Below are 17,105 nucleotides of genomic sequence, written 5' to 3'. Positions count from 1 at the left end.
CTGAACTTTCCACCTTATGTTTTCGTCTCGGTGAATATCATGTTATGTACCCTGGTTGTCCCACAGCTTCCCACTCTCAGAAACACAAAGGACCATCACACATGTCACACACACACACACACACACAAAGACACAGCTGAATGAGACTTGAGAAACAACACCCCCTTTAGTGCATGCCTTGCCTGTTCATGTTGAAGTCACATCCCATGAATGGGCTGCACCCTACAATCTTAAAACCCCTAAGCTGTGCTTTAAAGAGTAATCCCTGAAACCTGGAAGCTGAGTGCCCAGGCATCACTGTGCACCTATTGCAGAGGTTTGGGTACATCTGGTATATATTCCTCCCCAAATATGGCCTGCCTCACCTGCCCCCTGGAAGCTTTCTTACAATGGATAAGAACGGCCAGTGCAGATAACATTATTAAGATGCCCTCTTCTCAGATGGTTCCATGCGTATCTACTCACTTAGCTCCCATGACCACCATTTTACATAAGAGCAAACAGACCCAGGGAGGTGGTGCCACTTGTCCAATGTCACACAGCCAATACAGCAGTAGAACTAGGGTTTGCCTCCACAACATAGCCCTGAACCACTCACTTCTTCTTCGTGGGGCTGCCTATTGTGCCCTGCCTCCCTACTCCCTGAAGCTTCAGCTGTCTTCTTTGGGCCTCCTAGTGCCAGCCCCATGGCTAGTAGGTTATTTCTGCAATGACACCTCTAGAGTTCCTGCTGTATCTACCAGCCTTTTCTTCCCCACACATACGTCTTTTCCTGGCCCTCCACAGCGTGTTGGTCTGCCTCATCCCCATACTTGAAATACCTTTCCCAGCAAGGTCTGGGACGTTCTGTACCCAGTTCCCTGAAGTGTCTTTTCCCGCCACACCCACAACGTACCCAAGTTTCACCCAAGACCAGGTGAAGATCTTTCCTCTGTCCCCACCTGCATGCATTGATTTGAAGACAGAAACCTGCACTGGCCAACTCCTGTGGCTCAGGGACCCAGATATGAGAAAGATACCAACGCCAATACCTCCCTGGGAGGCAAACAGGAAGAAGTCAGACAGAAAAACTGAGGATCAGGGTGATCACATGACCAGGCACTAGGAAGTGGAAGGGATATGAACCTGGCTGAAAAGTGTCCCCTTCAGTGCCTGCAGCTGCTCCTGGACATGGAGTGTGGTGCTTCTTTCCTGAGCCACACAGGCACTCAGCTGCTCCACCTTCAAGAGAAGCCTCCTCTCTGACAGCTCCAGCTCCTGGACCCTGTGGGAACAGAAGCAGGAAACGCTCAGGGTAGGAAGTGAAGACAGAGTGTCCAAGCAACTGTGTAAACCCCACCACCACCAGTCCAGCTCAGCTGCTGGTATAAGGGTTTCATTGTAATCCACTCACATATCTCATCAGTTTGGGCTCGAGCTCTGTGCCCAAACTGGTCTCAAACTCATGGTCATTCTCCTCCCACTTTCCTGGCACTTGGATGACCGAGTAAGTCACCAAACCAGCCATATCTCTCTCATTAGAGAGTCTCTGTTCTGCCTCTAAGGGCTGGGAAGATAGCTTAGTGGGTAAGAGCACTTGTTCAGTGAGCATGAGGACCTGAGTTCAAATCCCCAATACCCACATAAAAGCCATCCTTGTAACTCCAGCACTGGGGACAGAGACAGGCAGACCTTAGGAGCTTATTGGTCAACCTGCCAAGCAAAACTGTGAGCTTTTAAGCAATTAGGTAGACAGTAATGGAGGAAGACAGGCTGGTGTCCTATCTGGGCCTCTCCACAGATGCAGATGCGTGCTGCATGGATATCCACACTACATATGGGTGTATATACACACACCAACATCCCTTGCCACAGAATTCAATGTTGTGTGTTTGTTTCTCAGCCCTATATGAAGACCGAAAGACACTGAGTGGAGGCCGATGGGGAGCTTTTGTTGCACCATCAGACAATGCAGCCTCCAGGTCATAGATTTCACACAGGAGAAAATGGAAGACCCAAGATGTGATTATATCCGGGGTCACACAGAATTGTGGATCCCAGGGTGACTTTTAACCCTACTCACTGTTGCTTCCCATTCTGGCTCCAAACTTACAAATACCTTCTAAGGAAATGACTGAGAGTCAAAATGTTTCTGTGATAAAAACAGAAACTATGGCTATGTCGGTGTGGCTTGTACTTCCACATGAGATGCTCAGAATAGCCTGTAGGACTGACACAGGGAGCACCTGAGCCATGCAGGACTCTGTGTGGCACAACAAGACTCTAAAGACTGTGCCTAGCCAGGAGGGGACAAACCCTGACTGCAAATAGAGGAGGTGACACAAGCAGGGTGCTGGGAACACTTGAAGGGGAAGTCAAAGCAATGCCCCCACCAGAAGAACCGCCAGACAAGACACTTCCTTCTCCTGTTCAATGCTAGCCTTGTCTCCATGCTAGGTAGTGTTAGCCAGAGATATCCCTCTACCACCTCTGTGCATGCTTTTTCCTTTACCCAAAACCAACCAGTGACCTCCTCCTCCAGCTCAGACCTGACCCACTAGGAGGGCCAGGCTCCGTCTTTACAGCCTTGGAGGTTCAACTGGGTTAGCTTATTTCTATGATCCTCAGATTGTCATCTGTAAGATACAGGCAGCTGTACTTTGCTTACAGGGTTTTGTTAAGATGAAAGGGAATAGTCTTACTATTTAAAATCTCACCAAGGGTTTTTCTCTTCTAGGGGAGGTCCCTCTATCCCTCCTGAACAAGTCTTCTCAGGATAGTCAGGAGGTGAACTGGCACCTTCTCACTTCTTTTGAGAGTCAAAAAGGAAAACGTAAGCCATTCTCTTTATTTTGGGGAGCCACCTTTGCCCTGACCTCAGAAGACAATCTTCTCCTGACTCAATCAGCTCAGTGCAGTAGCCGAGCTATGTCCACAGATACATCCAGATCCTGGTCCCTGCAGGAAAAAAAAAGTTGCCCTTCATGTGTACAGAAGGCTGCAGGGCAGGTGAAGTCAACTCTGTGAGAGGAGATGGCTCCCGCCCACCACCTGGTCTCAGCTAGTCAGAAGGAGGCCTGGGTGGCGGTGACTGTGGAGAAGAGAGCCACGGTGCCACTAAGGCACCCTGCTTGCTGCAGCTCGGAGGCGGGCTCGGAGTCGAAGAAGGATGCTCAGCTGAGGAGTGAGGACCAGCCAGCTAGGAATCAGAGTTCCAAAGGTGTCTGGGTGTGGCCCTACTAACAACCTAAGCTAAGTCTGAATCCTAATTTCCAGCCTCTAGAGCTGTTAATCAACCACATATGGATTTCTGTTGCTTGGTTTTCTGTTTGTCTGTTTGTCTGTCTGTCTGTCTGTCTTTCTGTCTGTCTGTCTGTCTGTCTGTCTGTCTGTCTGTCTGCTTTAGAAACACTATGTGAGGGCAGATGCATGCATGTGTGAGGCCAGAGGTGGACATGGGGTGTCTTCCTCAACCACCCTCCACTTTTTTTTTTAAATTTTGAAATAGAGCCTCCTACTGAGTGAGAAATTCATTGTTTCAGCTGGAGAAGTGAGCTTCTCTGAGCCTTCATCTCTGACTTCACAACACTGTGGTTACAAGTGTGTACCACCCCTGGGTGCACACTTGGGTGTGCAGGATCTAAACTCAGGTCCTAGTGTTTTTAAAACAGGCACCTTCCAGACTAAGCCATCTCTTTAGGTTGTTTTTAAGCCACCAAGTATTATGGACGCATGCCTATAACCTCAGCACCCTGGAGGGAAAGGCAAATGGATCGAGAGTTCATGGCTGTAGAGCAAGCCTGAGGCCAGCACGGGCTCTGTGAAGTCCTGTCTCCAATCCTACCATGCTACTTCCAAGAAAGGATACCAAGTCTGTGCCATTTGTCACAGCAGCCACAGGAAACCCATATACTCAGGACTAGGAAAAAGGCAAGGCATTTTTTTTTTCTGACTAAAATAATCACCTGAGGCTTGTCAACACAGCAGGTACTGTGACTCTAAGAGGTTCTGTCATGAATATATGGGTCCACAGGGGCCACAGGCTAGACTCCTGGGTACCTGGAGTCAAGTCTTACTGCCCTAAGGGATGTAGAGGCACATGACACAACATCCCAGGCCTTGGCATCTCCTTCATAAAACAAGCAGAATATTCACCATGAACATCTGCCGAGCAGGTAGGTCTGATTCAGAGCAAGAGGGTGACAAGTGCCCAGTGTGACTTTGCTACATTAAGTCAGAAATGACTGTGAAGCATAGTTTAGTGAGATGGGAGTGGGGTTTTTTCCCAATCCATTGTCTAACAATTCAGCTTGTTATTTTTATGTTTTATCCATCTCTTTTAATTAGTTAATTAACTTCATTTTTTTTGAGACAAGAGCTGACACTGTAGCCCAGGCTGGCCCATAATTCACAGAAATCCTCCTGGCTCGGGCTCCTAAGTGATAGGATTCCAGGTATAAGCCTCCTCGCCCAGCTCTGCATTATTTCAATAACAACAACAACAATAATAATAACAACAATAATAAAAAAAACCTTTGGCATGTTAACACTTTTTAATTATTTATTTTTTTTTTATTTTGTGGAGCCTAGGAGAGCACTGCATGTGTGGTAGTCAGGCGACAATTTTATGGGGTTAATTTTGTCCTTCTACCATGAGGGTCCCAGGAATTGAACTCATATCATCAGGCTTGGCGGCAAGCACCTTAGCCCACTAAGCCATCTCACCAGCCCTACATGTTAACTCTGTGGCTGCAGCAAGTCCAGTGTGTACTCCCAGCCACTCAGTTTCCTAGGGGACCAGACCCTCCAGGAAGTCAGCTGGGCCTCAGCATTCCTAGTGGGCCATTTAGACCCTACAGCTCTTCTTGTCCCTGACTCTATAGCTCCCCCATCTGGCAAAGGAGGCAATAACATTCTATACATCACAAGCCTCAAGTTGGGCCAAAGTGGAGGCCAGAGTGGTCATTTTTCTCCTTCAGCCCTGCCACAGATCCTACCTCCCTATCCCTTGGCCCTTTCCTGAAAGATGAGTACTATGTCTTCAAAGAGAACAGTGGATACAGCCTCACCCCGGGCTCCAGCTGCAAAGGCACCTCTGCTAAGGTACCCCACTGACTATGGGTCCAAATCAATGAATTCACAACACAGACTGAAGCCCACTGTGAGCCCCAATTAACCTGTGCCCTTTTCATTAATTACTTGAGTGTCTGTTCACAGTGACAGGAAACATAACTAACACACAGTCTCAAGAAACTCCCCTAGGACCCCACTGCCGCTCTTTCTGACCAGCACCAGGAGAACAACATTCCTCTACCAAACCCACCCTTCATGATGCCCCCACCTTGTCACAGGCCTATAACAGTACAGCCAGCTGGCCATGGAAGCTGCCTCTTGAGAAGGAGAAAATCAGGAAGAGAGGGAAGGAAGAAGGGGGAAAGGAGGGAGGGAGGGGAGGAGGGAGGCAGGGGAGGAGAGAAGGAGGGAGGGAGGGAAGGAGGGAGGGAGAAGTAAATCATTGGAAGGGCTGGGATGTAACCAGGCAGAATAGTACTGCTCTAGAATATTCAAGGCCTTTCTATCCCCAGCACCACTAAAGGAAGGGAAGACAGGAAGAGTGGAGGGGAGTAGAAGAGAGAAAAATGGGGGGAGGAGATGAAAGAAAAGAGAGGGAAAGTGCCATTAGGAAAAAGCCAAAGAGGATAGGAGTTGGAAAAAGACCTAGATTCAAATGGCCATTCTGGGTCTGTGTTGACTCCACCAGGCAGCAGAGCCCATATGAGAGGCTCAGTAGAGAAAAAAACAGCTGGGTGAGGGAGGCTTTTATCTTGTACCAAGAGGATGGAGGAGCTGGGAGGCCAGACAGAGATGACACACAGCTGGTTCAGCAACTCTGGGGCCGCTTCTGTTCCTGGAGCTAAGGGACTACCCAAGGGAAGCATGTGACCAAGGTTTGGGCCAAGCCACACAGCAGAAGTTGGGCCCACAAAGAGAAGCACACTCATCTGGGCACAGCCATAACAGAACTGAGGTGAGGGGGAGATGAGGCTTCTCTCCTTCCTCCTCACCGCCGGTGCTTGCTACTGACTGGGCCCAGTAGATGATGAGCAAGTACAGAGCAGGCCTTGACAGACAGAAGTGAGGGTAGATGACCACCTGAGACTGGGTCTACACCTCTGATGAGCCTGGAACCTGAGCTGGAGACAGGATTAAAAGGACCATGTGTTGGGAGGATTCACCAATGCCCCCTCTCCCCACACAAGAGTGCTCACAGGGTTATACCCACCTGTTCCTCAGCCCTGACTCTGATATCACATGCTTGTCCACAGCTGCCAACAGCTTCTGCTCTGAGGATTCTAGCTGCTCCCTGAGCAGCCCTGTGTCCAGGTCCAGGCTGCTGGCTGTTTCTGGAAGGCATCCCTGCTCCTTGTCACTCTCCTCCACATCTCGGAACACCCAGCAGGTGTCAATCTTCACATCCACATTTATCCCATCAGAGCCATCAATGTTGGGAGCTCTGATGACGTAGCTGAAACTTTTCTCAGTCTGTCCCTGGGCTGTTGGCTCCATCTGGAAACATTTCACTGGCCCAGACTTAATAAAAATGTCTACAACACGGACTTTCTGGAAATTCTGAGGTGGCTACTGTGCCTGTGGATTGTCCCGGAAAAATGTCCTTTGAGGAGAACAAGGACAGGTGGATTATTCATGAGTGGGTAGCTTGGGTTTCATCCACACAAACGTCATGCAATACGAACCAGCATCTCATTTTACAAGCTGGCCTGCTAGAATACACCACAGCTAGAATGAAGTTCAGACCAGCCATCTGGAATTAAATGCTTAGCAATGCACACAAAGAGGAAAAAGATGTTTTCCAAGGAGTACCATCAGGTTCTCCAAAGCAAACAAAGCTCATTCCCAAGCATAACAAATGAGGGCCCATGCTGCTGTTGAATGTAGCACATACTTACCAAGGACCTAGACTCTGCCAGGCAAAGAAGGTGGGACAGTAATGCCATACCAAGAGCTATCTCACACCTACCTAGTCCAGTTGTCCTGGTGACCCTATGAGGTAGGCATCCTCATGACCATTTTAGAGATGGTAAAATCAAAAGACCTCAGAAGGTGGAACAGCTTGTCCAAACCCTACGGATGGGAAGGAACAGCCAGATCTGACTCCACACCGAGAATGCATTTTGTAACCCAGGTGCTGTAAGATCAAGTGTGGAGTGACACCGGCCTTTGGACAGCAGAAAACAAGTCCCCCCGGAGCTCAGGGCTGGGGAAGGGACCCAGAGGATAAGAAGAGCAGGAATGGCGGGAAGCAGCAGGCAGATGTAGGCAGAGATTTATGGAGCAGGGAGAAGCACCAGGCCACAGACAATAGGATAGGAGTGGCTGGCCACATGGCACACAGAAGAACCCACACTCACACAGGTACTCAGGGGTCTCAGACATCTCACTGTGAGCATAGGGCAGTCATGGCCATTTAGAACCAAGGAGGTAGCTGATCTAAGGGGACATCAAGGAGAATGGGGGGGGGGGGAATCTGAGGCCATCAACCACACCAGAGGACAAGATTAGGCAGAGAGGTAACAGGACATTATTATACAATAAGAGGCTTTGCTTTACCAGAAAATAATGGGACAGGTTTCCTAGCATGCTGTCCTCAGAGCGCACAGATGTGTGAAGTAGTGCTCCTGGAACCCGAAGAAAGCCGTTATCTCCCCCTCCTCCACCTCTGCACACGGCTGCACATTCAATCCCTCACCGTTTCCCAGCCTTTCTCATACAATTGCCTCTTGCCATCAAGATAGGCATTTATTGCAACCTTTGTATAAACCATGTAATGAAGCCAAAGGGTTATCCAGCTTGGCAGTGGGTGAACTTGGGGTGACCCATTCTTGGAAAAAAGTAGCTATGCTCTTAAGGCCCAATGGAATTTGGCTGGAAATCATGTGTACCCCACCCCAAGCATCCTGTAGGTACCCCTCTGGGGTGTTTAGAATGCACCTCACTCTGGCTTCATGCTCTCCAACAATGAAGTCTGTGGCTCTCTTTTCTACCTTTGTAGAGAGGCCTTCTGAGGGAATACAGGCAGTAAAGGACTGCAGACAAGTTGGGACAGGCAGAATTGGCCATGGGAAACACTGGCCTTAAAGGGACAGGGATCACTATAGGTGCTGAGCCTTACTCCTTGGGTTTGAATCCTGTCTCGGGTATGAATCTGGACAAATTACTGAGTATCTCATAAAAGGATCTCCAAACACTTTCTGGAGTACAGGCATCTGCATCTGTGGGAGAATACATGAGTGGGTTCACACAGCTTGGTCAGAGAGCCCAGCACATCCTCAGGCTGAATCCTGGCTGGATGTGATAGGCATAGTGATGCTTCCTGGTCCATGCCCTCAGCTGTCTGGATTGTGACCAGACTTATTGCTTAGTTGCTGCAGGGCACTGGGCAAGTGGCCAGCACCTTGCAAAGTGACACTACACGAAGTAAACATTTCTTTCCCCTACCATGGGAAGGATTCCCCAAATACCAGGCATGTGAGCCCCAGAAACACTGGCCACAAGATGCTCCCTGCCATGGGAAGATGACTGTCAGCTGAAGGCAGCTGGCTCTTTCTGGAGACTCACCAAGACTTAGAGGGAAAAGAAGGTGGAGCTAGGAACATTAAAAAGAGAAATGAATGCTGGGTAGAGGCCTGGGCCTGTGGGCCCCAGTTTTCCTTGAGGGGCAGGCCTCAAGAGAGTGGCTATGAGGACAGAAACCAAAGCTTTAGGAGCCATGACTGAGAAAGTGTACCCCACCCCAAGCCACAGAAAAGACACAGGCCATGATTGCAGCACTCATCTTAAAACCTCAGCCCTCAGGTGAATGGAGAAGGAGGGGAAGGGGCAGATTCAGCCTTGGAAACCCAGCTCCTCCTATCAGAGTAGGGCTCTGGACACATACTGGGGTCTGTAGAAACCCTTAAGAGGCTTTTGGTTATTTGGAGGTGTTTGTTTGTGTGTTTGGTTGGTTGGTTGGTTGGTTGGTTAGGTTCAGGTTTGGGTTTTCCTTTGTTTGTTTGTTTTTTGTTTGTTTGTTTTTGTTGACAATTTGGTAGAGGAAAAAGACACCAATGTGCCTGGTTTGGGGTTTCCTGCTCCATGATGAGAGTCCCTTAACAAGCTGAAGTTAAGCATGAGAAATAAAAGAGCAACCCATTTGTATGGTACTGGGATTGCCAGGCTCCTGGTGGCCCCCTGGCTAGGATATCCAAAGGAAACAGCAGCCATATAACCCTGACCTTCGGTAAGAAAGACAAGGAGGAAGCAGGCTACAACTCTTCATGGAACATGACCTTGGTTAGGGACCTCAAGCATGCCAGAGCATGTAGTCCCTGCCTAGCCAGGGTAGGAAGTAACTGGGAGGGTCTCAGGCTTCGTGGACCCCATGTGGAACTGAGCTAGGACACAGACCCAGGCTTCTGCACAGCACATGCACAGGGTGGGGCTCTACACTATGCTAAGCAGGGGACCCTGACTGAGAACTTCCCCATGACCAGCTATAGATCAAACAAAGTGAAGAGGACCCAGTATGACATAGGTCTTTCAGCCTTAGGGGCACCCTCTACTTTAAAGCTGCAGGCCCCCAGTCCTCAGCTCATCTAGGCCCAGCCCAGGCCTCCCCACTTAGCCCCTACAGGCTGCAGCAATGACAGACTAGTCTTGACTCTTCAGCTTCTCTGTCCCGCTCAAGATCGAATGCCACTGGCTTAGAGGACTGGGGTAGAGAAGTGGAACCTTGTGTTTGAAGACTTCATAGGATGAGCTACGGGCTTCACCCTCCTAGTGAGTCTGGAAGAAGAATCAAGAAAAATCCCACCTGCTTTCCTGTCTACAGACTCTGTAGCTCTACTCCCCTGGAAACTACACAGGCGTTCAGTGGCAAGAGCTCTGAGACTGTGCCTCCTGGTATGGACTCTGGCAGCACTGCCTAAGGTAATGACAAGGAATTCTGGATCCTGATAGGGACTTGAGAAGCTTGCACACCTGTCTGTGTGAGTTGCATTCTCAGGCCTGAGTCGCTTCCTGGGGGTAGAAGGGGGTGGACACTGGCCCCAACTGAGCTATGGGGAAGCTCCTGGGAGGACCACTCCATGAGGGGCTCAGATCCTTGTGCCTGCCAGCCGCTGCTGGGATGTCAGAGGGCCTGTGGAATGATGCAGGTCCACCCATCCCGCTGTGGTCACAGAAGCTCTTCCACGAGGCATGGCCTGGGATCTGTCAGTTGTGTTCCTCGAAGTCACAAGGACACTGTTTCACTGTTTGTCTGCAGCAGGGAAATGACTGAGCTGAGAGTGCCCAGACAGGCTGACTGCAGAATTAAGGCCACTGTCACATAAGGTGTTGAGTGAAAAAGCCAGGCAGACAGGGAGGCTGCCCTCTCCCTCACAATAGGTAGGGACACAAGATACAAGGACCACACTCCAGCACAGCCCGCAGGGATTCTAGACAGATGGTTGCATGGACAGAGAGGTGGACTTCTCCTTGACCCTCTGAGATGCCCCAGGATGACTGTCTACAGAAGTCAGTTGAATTGCGCCCCCCTGCATCTCTTATCAGAGAAAGCAGGTGTGCTTTCCATTTTCCTGACTGTTACCCACACTCCTGCTACTCAATGACTCGGATGCCTGTTGTCAAAGATAGGTTCCTTGGGATTTAATTAAGCCACTGGGTATTGGTACGTTGCAAAGACTGGGCTTGTGGGTCACAGGTGTTGGGGGACTCAGATTTCAGCAGAGAAACAACACTTCTGAGCCATCCTGGTGTGTTTGCTTCAAGCTGGAGAATTCACTGGAATGACCTCCTTTCTGGAGAGCCCCTCTTCTGTCCAGAGCACTGCCCTTGTTTCGGTCTTTGGATCTGGCTTCCCTACAATGTCATGTCTCTGCTCCATGGTTCCCTCAATGGGCCTGATCTGAACTCCAATCATTCTGCTTGCTTCCAGAAAGTCATGGTGCCACCCACTTGGTCCTATAACTACACAGCAAGAGGCTTCATCTGGCCTGCTGCCGCCATGTCCCATCTCAACTCACCACAAGCTCCTCTACCCTGAATCACTGTCTTATCCTTTTTTTCACACTGTCTGATGGGATCTGGTGGCTAACATTCTCTCCATCCTGAGTTTGAAAGAGTATAGCCACATAGGCAGGTACCTTTTGCAGGTGCCCCATCCTAGACTGACATCCCAAAGTTACTTCTTGGGGAATTTCCTCTGGAAGTCGACTTCTAGCATCTAGTTCCCAGTGAACTTAGGGTGCACCACCCCTTATCCTACCCCCTGTGCTCTGGGAGGCTCCAACTCCCGAGAAGATGACTGCACTCTCTACCGAGAATCCTGGGCAGTGAAGGCTCTATGGTGGTTTTATCTATGGTAAAGGATACCCCTGGCCTCAGACCTCAGAACTCAAGAGCCTCTGGGTACTGCACTACCAGCCTGAGTGACTTTTTAGGATGCCCCTACAAATTACAACAGATAACTTGGGTCTGTTTTCTCAGTCCTCACTTCTGCCTGGTCTGAGGTACAGCCATGTTCTGGGACTTATGCAGTGTCACACCTATACAAGTGTCGGAGCCTTCAGCTTTCCTCAGAAATCTACAATCCACAGGGTCCCCACATTGACGACTCCAACTCTCTCTTGCTGGCCACCAGCTAGCTGTAAGTCCAGCTGTGCATGGAGTCAGAGGTTTCATTGGTTGCTCTGTCAGACAGACTCCAGAAGAATGCACTCAGTCCATGGAGATTTATGTACACCGGGCAGAGGGGCTGTCTGAATCCATCTAGGCACATGCAGTGCCTTCAGGGAGGCACACAGCACGGGGACAGGGCTGTGCCTATCTCCCAAGGCAGCAGCTCCCAATGTCCTGGGTTTCTACTAATTGCACTTAAATTTCTGCCATCCAGATCCACCTTTGCCCTTGGCTCTTGAAGATGTCACAGTGGGGATACTGGGGAGGCTCGCCATTGTCCTTCAGAGGTCCACAGCAGAGGCTGGCCAGGTCCCCAGGCCTCCCCTTTAAGTGACTGTTGAATGTGCATAAGTTCTGTGTTCAGACTTCTGACTTTGGAAAGCTTTGTTGCACTGTTGGATTTTGGTTTCAGTGAGGATGGGGCACCATGGGGACTCAGGTGGTTCCAAAAGCTCTTTGTCTAGCCTGTAAGATCAAGAGATGAAGTGAAACAAAAATCAAAGGTTAGGAAGAGTGGAGGTGGGTCCTGGTCTATCTTCAAGCCTACACCATTCTGATCTTTCTTGCTAGTCACCCAGAGAACCTCCTCCATAACCCAGAAAAAAAGGGAGCAGAATTAGGATAACCCTAACCCCAGGGATCCATCAATGGAGCATGGTATGAGCTGTCTCCCAGACCCCAGAGTAAGCCCTTTATTCTCTATATATACAAGGACTAAACATCATGTGCCTGGATATGTCCCAGGCAATGGGGGAATAAAAAGTACCTAACTTAAGCCTTTGTGAGCTAGTGTCAGAGGCAAGGTCATTGCTAAGGACATTGGGTGGTCCATCTAGGGATCTAGTAGGCCTCACGGGCACCCTGGAGTTCAAGGATTTTCGGCCTAGGTTAGATTCAGGGTCAAGATTCCAAAATTCAGAGGTCCTGGCAGATACTAGCTCTAGTATGGACACTCAGCACCAGGAGGGCATGGAAAGGCAGGAACTCAGGCTGAAAGCTAGGTGCTTGGAAACAAGGGACTAACAGCTAAGGTAGGACCAGATCCTGAGATGCCTTCATTCTTTGAGTTTCTGAATATAGTCAGGCATCATAACTGGGCATGCAGGTTGAGATCCAAAGGTGAGGAGCCAGGGACTGCTGGCCCTGGACACTGTGCAGTCACATCAGGAATCTAGCCTCATGGGTCACGTGCTTAGCAACCTGCTGCTCCTTGACCCTGGAAGGTCACTTGCTTTGGACCTGACAGGAGATGTGCACAAATCAGGAACTATACCAGACTGGAGATGGCTTTGGAAATAGAACATAAGGTCTGTGGATGAAATGCCACAGGGCCTCTCTTTCTCGGTAATCCTCACCATGTGCCTCTTTGGCAGGACCCCAAGAACCCAGCACCACACAGCCCCTGAGGAGATGAAGTGGAAGAATCCAGAACAAGGTTGCTTTCAAGGCTCCTCATCTCCCAAGGAGCAGCACAGCCGGAGGGGAGTCAACCTCCTCTCTCAATCGGCTTCGTATCAGCCCAATAGAAAGGAAAGGATACACACCAGAGTTCTCGGAGCATGGGAGTCGTCAAGGCCACAGAATGAATGCTAGTGAGAAAAACAAAAAAAGGAACAGAAACTATAACACAAGACCAAAAGAAAACAGGAATAGAAAAGAAGAGAAAAGAAAAAAAGAAAAGAAAAGAAAAACAAAAGAAAAAAAAGATGTGAGATGTGGTATGGAATTCAGTGACAGTATCTTACAAGAACTATGACACTAGGGGGCAGCAGAGAGCGTCTGAGGGCTGCCAACAGGAGGTGCTGACTGCTTCCCCCAGCCTCATGCTCTCAGTGGGTTATCCCTTCACATTTATCAGGTATCCCACCAATCCAGGCTGACAGGTGACATCTATGCCATGTGCAGAGACTTTGGGGGATAAAAGTAAGGCTGCACAAGAAAACACAAGGGAAAGGCCTGCCCAAAGTCACGATCTGCTTCACCAGTATATGTTATAGTGGGCAGCAACATGGGAGGGAACCAGGCCATCTTGCAGACAAGTGATCCTTCCCAACACTGCCCCTTGCAAGAGATTTGTTATATTTAAAACACCCTGTGCCTTTTACCAGTAAATTTTTAGGAAAACGCTGCTGATAAAAATAACATTACTAAAACAGAAAAGACAGATTAGTTAGTTCAAAAAACCTATTTTTTAAAAAATCTACTTGTGACTTGCCCTGTTTAAACAGAATCAGTGGTCATTAGAGGAAACACAATTGACCATCACATGGGAATTAAAAAAAAAATCCCCACCAAACAAGGTTGTAGTTTCCTACATTGTTTGTAGAGAAAAGTGAAAATCCAAATAACGTCATCACTTTCTTCAATCCAGTCTCTAGGATCAAAAGCTGTGAGAGCTCACTGTAATCCCAGAATACTTCACATTCTACATGGGGAAACTAAAGGCTCAGGAGGAGGAGGGCTCAGGAGACCACCCAGTGGATTGTGAATAAGACTGGCCATGAGAAGAGAGAAAGATCACAAGCCACAGCTGATGGCATCAGTTTCCCATAGTCACATGCAGGGAGTGACTGGGAGGACCTACAGATGACAGCTAGGCTTGGTGGCGCCCTTAGTCAGTAATCCACCCTTAGCAGTAATCCACCAGTCAGGTCAGCCTCTCCTGCTGTGTGTTTCACCTGGGCATACCCTCCTGGGAAGATGGAGATAGAGCCATCCATGAATCAGCTCTAAGAAAGTCTGAGAGACCCGAAAAACAGTCCAAGTGACATCCAGGTGCTCCCCCATGGAGGCATAGCTGGTATACCCAGCCAGCCTGATTTCTGACATTATTATCTGTGTATATGTACATGTGCTGTGTGTGGGTTCGCTCACATGTTACAGGAATGTATGCATGCGTGTTGGGCAGAGAACAAGCTCACATTTCATTCCTTAGGTGGCACTGTCCTCTTCAGATTTTTGAGACAGGATATCTCACTGGTCTGGAACTCACCAGTTATGCCACACTGTCTGACCAGTGAGTCCCCAAACTGCCTGTTTCCACCTCCGCACTGGGTTTCTAACTGTGCCCCACCATACCCAGCTGTCCTTGGTGAGAGTGGTAGGGATCCATCAAGCACAGGGAATGTGTGCAGAGCAAGCACTGTACTGACGGAGGCCTCTTCCAACACTCCCCCCACCCCCAAACACACACACTTTTAACATTTTAACGGGTGACATCCTCTGTGGCCATGTTTGCACAGTTGTCACATTTAGCTATGACCCTCAAGGTGCCTATGAATGGAAAGGTAGGCAGAGTTCATTGCCCCCCACCCACCCACTAATGGAGTCCTATTCTCAGACCTTACATTCTGCTAATATATATAAACACATATAATATTAATTTCGAGGGAGGTTGGTTTCCTGAGATGGGAGCTTTGATCTCATGATCCCCCTACTTCAGCCTCCTAAGTTGTGTGACTGAAGGCATGTCCCAGCACATCCAGCTTGTAAGCTAATAGTTTGAGATCGGGGCCTTCTGTTTGTGGTAAGCAAGTGGGCTACCATTGGACTATTCCCCCGGACTCTTGCTATTTTTATTTTTACCTGCATGTAAGGCATAATCTACTCATTCATTCATTCATTTTGTGTTGACATGTATATGTGCATGTGTGTGCATGTTTGTGTATGTAGGTATGCGTGTGTCGGTGTGTTTGTGTGTAGGAGTATGCATGGGGAGCTAGAGAACAACCCTGGGTTCCGTTCTCACCAGTTGTCTACTTTGGTTTTAAGACAGGCTCTCTCACTGGCCCGGGTCTTGATGACTGGGCTATGTCTTTTAAATGTGGCTCACCTTCTCAGCCTTTTCTGAAGCTATTTGAACCAACCCTCACTCAGACACCGAAATGGACTCCTGACCCTGTGGCCCCAGCATCTGTCTGTGGAGGCCTTGGATGGATTGGGGAACAAAAAGCCTGGGCTTTACAGCTGAAATCTGCCCGTATCTCAGACCTGAGGTCTCAGCACTTCCGGGCAACCTACCTTTTCCTCTAGCTCCTTCAGCTGGCGCCTCTGCAGCTCCAGCTTGCCCTCCATCTCCCGGATTTTCTGAAACACATTGAGTCATGTGTCATAAAAAGGCTCCCAGGCCCCAAACCTGACCTATGTCTTTTATGATGGTCCAGCATAGAATCCCTGAAGGATGGACACAGAGGGCAGGCAGTCCCCCAGAGGACCCTCTCTTCCGACTTGTTATAGGGGGATGGACTTCACCTGCTTGTGAAGTCTATGACCTGCTCATGTCCAGTGTAGACAGTACACTCATGAGATGAGGCCTGAGCTGGGGCACCTAGGTTCCCAGCAGGACAAGAAGATGAACTGGAGTGGCCTCAATCACTCATGAGTCCAACATCCAGGCAGCTAGGGTCTGGAGGCTGCAGAGAAGAAGGGCAGAGACAGATAAAGCTGTGTGCCAATTCACACGCCTCATGGGGATGCTATGAGGTGGGTGGAGGCTCTGAAGAGAATGAAGCATGTTTCCTAACAAAGCTCTGTGTAGCTCATCTCTTCTGCTTCTCCTCCCTCAGCTATCATCAAAGTTCTAGAATCTTCTTTTCTCTGCTCAGCATCATGTGACCTTCACAGATGCTTAGGTCCTCCAAGAAGTAACCGGTCAGGCTCTTAAGCTGATTCTCAAATTCTTGGCCATCCCAAACCCTACAGCAAAGAGTTGCTGAGGTAGCGTGGTCCCTGTGTATCAGGCTGCTGTATAGGGAGCGTTGGAGGAAGGTAGGAGAAACACCTTTGTTTTGTGTATATGTTTCAGTCAATGGAAAAAACAAGTTTGTCATCTACAACACCCAAGTGCCCATGTCTCCCCAGCCACCAAAGAGGGAATGCTTTCCACCCTGTGACAGGCAGCCATAAGAAAAGATGCTTTGCCAGCAGAACTTCTTCTACCAGTCACTATCCACCCAACATCTGGGGTACCTGATGTCCATCAAGGGCCAGCATGTCGTCAAGGACCCAGGATATACTGAAGGTACAAGACGGGGAAATGAGACGGCAAGGGCCACTGCTAGTACCTGCTGGGCCTGCTGTAGCAGCTCCATTCGCTCCCGCAGGATCTGGCTGTCGAACTCCCGGCTTTGACGCAAGAGCTGTCTGCGCACCTTCTCAACAGCTGCCTGGAGGTCCTCACGCTGGCTGGCACTCAGTGCCTCGCTGGCCCTCCGCCCTGGCTCCTGCTGCAGAGCATTGTACAAGGTGGCCTCCAAGTCCTGGATTTTCTGCGTGGCCCAAACCACAAACAGTTGAGGTTACAGAAAGGTAGACAGTCATCACTGTCAAGATTCTGCTAGAGGTCACTCTAGGGAGGGAATGTCAGCATGCAGGGTCCAGCAGAGCAT

The 17,105-nt window shown here is 49.3% G+C and overlaps 2 protein-coding genes across 8 annotated transcripts in view; both read right to left on the bottom strand.

Annotated features, from left to right (window-relative positions):
- The window catches only part of C7H4orf50 (chromosome 7 C4orf50 homolog), an 83,995-nt gene extending 72,270 nt beyond the window's left edge, over positions 1 to 11,725 (bottom strand). For 2 of the 4 annotated variants that reach the window (XM_076938398.1, XM_076938401.1), the window contains exons 1-4: positions 7,609 to 10,514; positions 7,019 to 7,122; positions 6,263 to 6,652; positions 1,126 to 1,264 (exon numbers count right to left, since the gene is read on the bottom strand). In XM_076938398.1, the coding sequence (XP_076794513.1) occupies positions 1,126 to 1,264; positions 6,263 to 6,546 (423 nt within the window). In that variant the 5' untranslated portion in view covers positions 6,547 to 6,652; positions 7,019 to 7,122; positions 7,609 to 10,514. Of the gene's footprint in view, positions 1 to 1,125; positions 1,265 to 6,262; positions 6,653 to 7,018; positions 7,123 to 7,608; positions 10,515 to 11,585 lie in introns of those variants that run through there. The other 2 variants (XM_076938400.1, XM_076938399.1) reach the window with 2 other exon arrangements.
- Positions 10,662 to 17,105, bottom strand: part of Jakmip1 (janus kinase and microtubule interacting protein 1) — a 113,560-nt gene continuing 107,116 nt past the window's right edge. For 2 of the 4 annotated variants that reach the window (XM_076938402.1, XM_076938403.1), the window contains exons 19-22: positions 16,782 to 16,985; positions 15,739 to 15,804; positions 13,263 to 13,307; positions 10,662 to 12,183 (exon numbers count right to left, since the gene is read on the bottom strand). In XM_076938402.1, the coding sequence (XP_076794517.1) occupies positions 12,154 to 12,183; positions 13,263 to 13,307; positions 15,739 to 15,804; positions 16,782 to 16,985 (345 nt within the window). In that variant the 3' untranslated portion in view covers positions 10,662 to 12,153. Of the gene's footprint in view, positions 12,184 to 13,262; positions 13,339 to 15,738; positions 15,805 to 16,781; positions 16,986 to 17,105 lie in introns of all 4 variants that reach the window. The other 2 variants (XM_034509392.2, XM_076938405.1) reach the window with 1 other exon arrangement.

Source organism: Arvicanthis niloticus, chromosome 7 (assembly GCF_011762505.2).
Source record: "Arvicanthis niloticus isolate mArvNil1 chromosome 7, mArvNil1.pat.X, whole genome shotgun sequence".
In the NCBI taxonomy this organism is placed as follows: domain Eukaryota; kingdom Metazoa; phylum Chordata; class Mammalia; order Rodentia; family Muridae; genus Arvicanthis; species Arvicanthis niloticus.
Note: the sequence above shows the minus strand (reverse complement) of the source record. Positions and strands in the feature narration are given on the sequence as shown.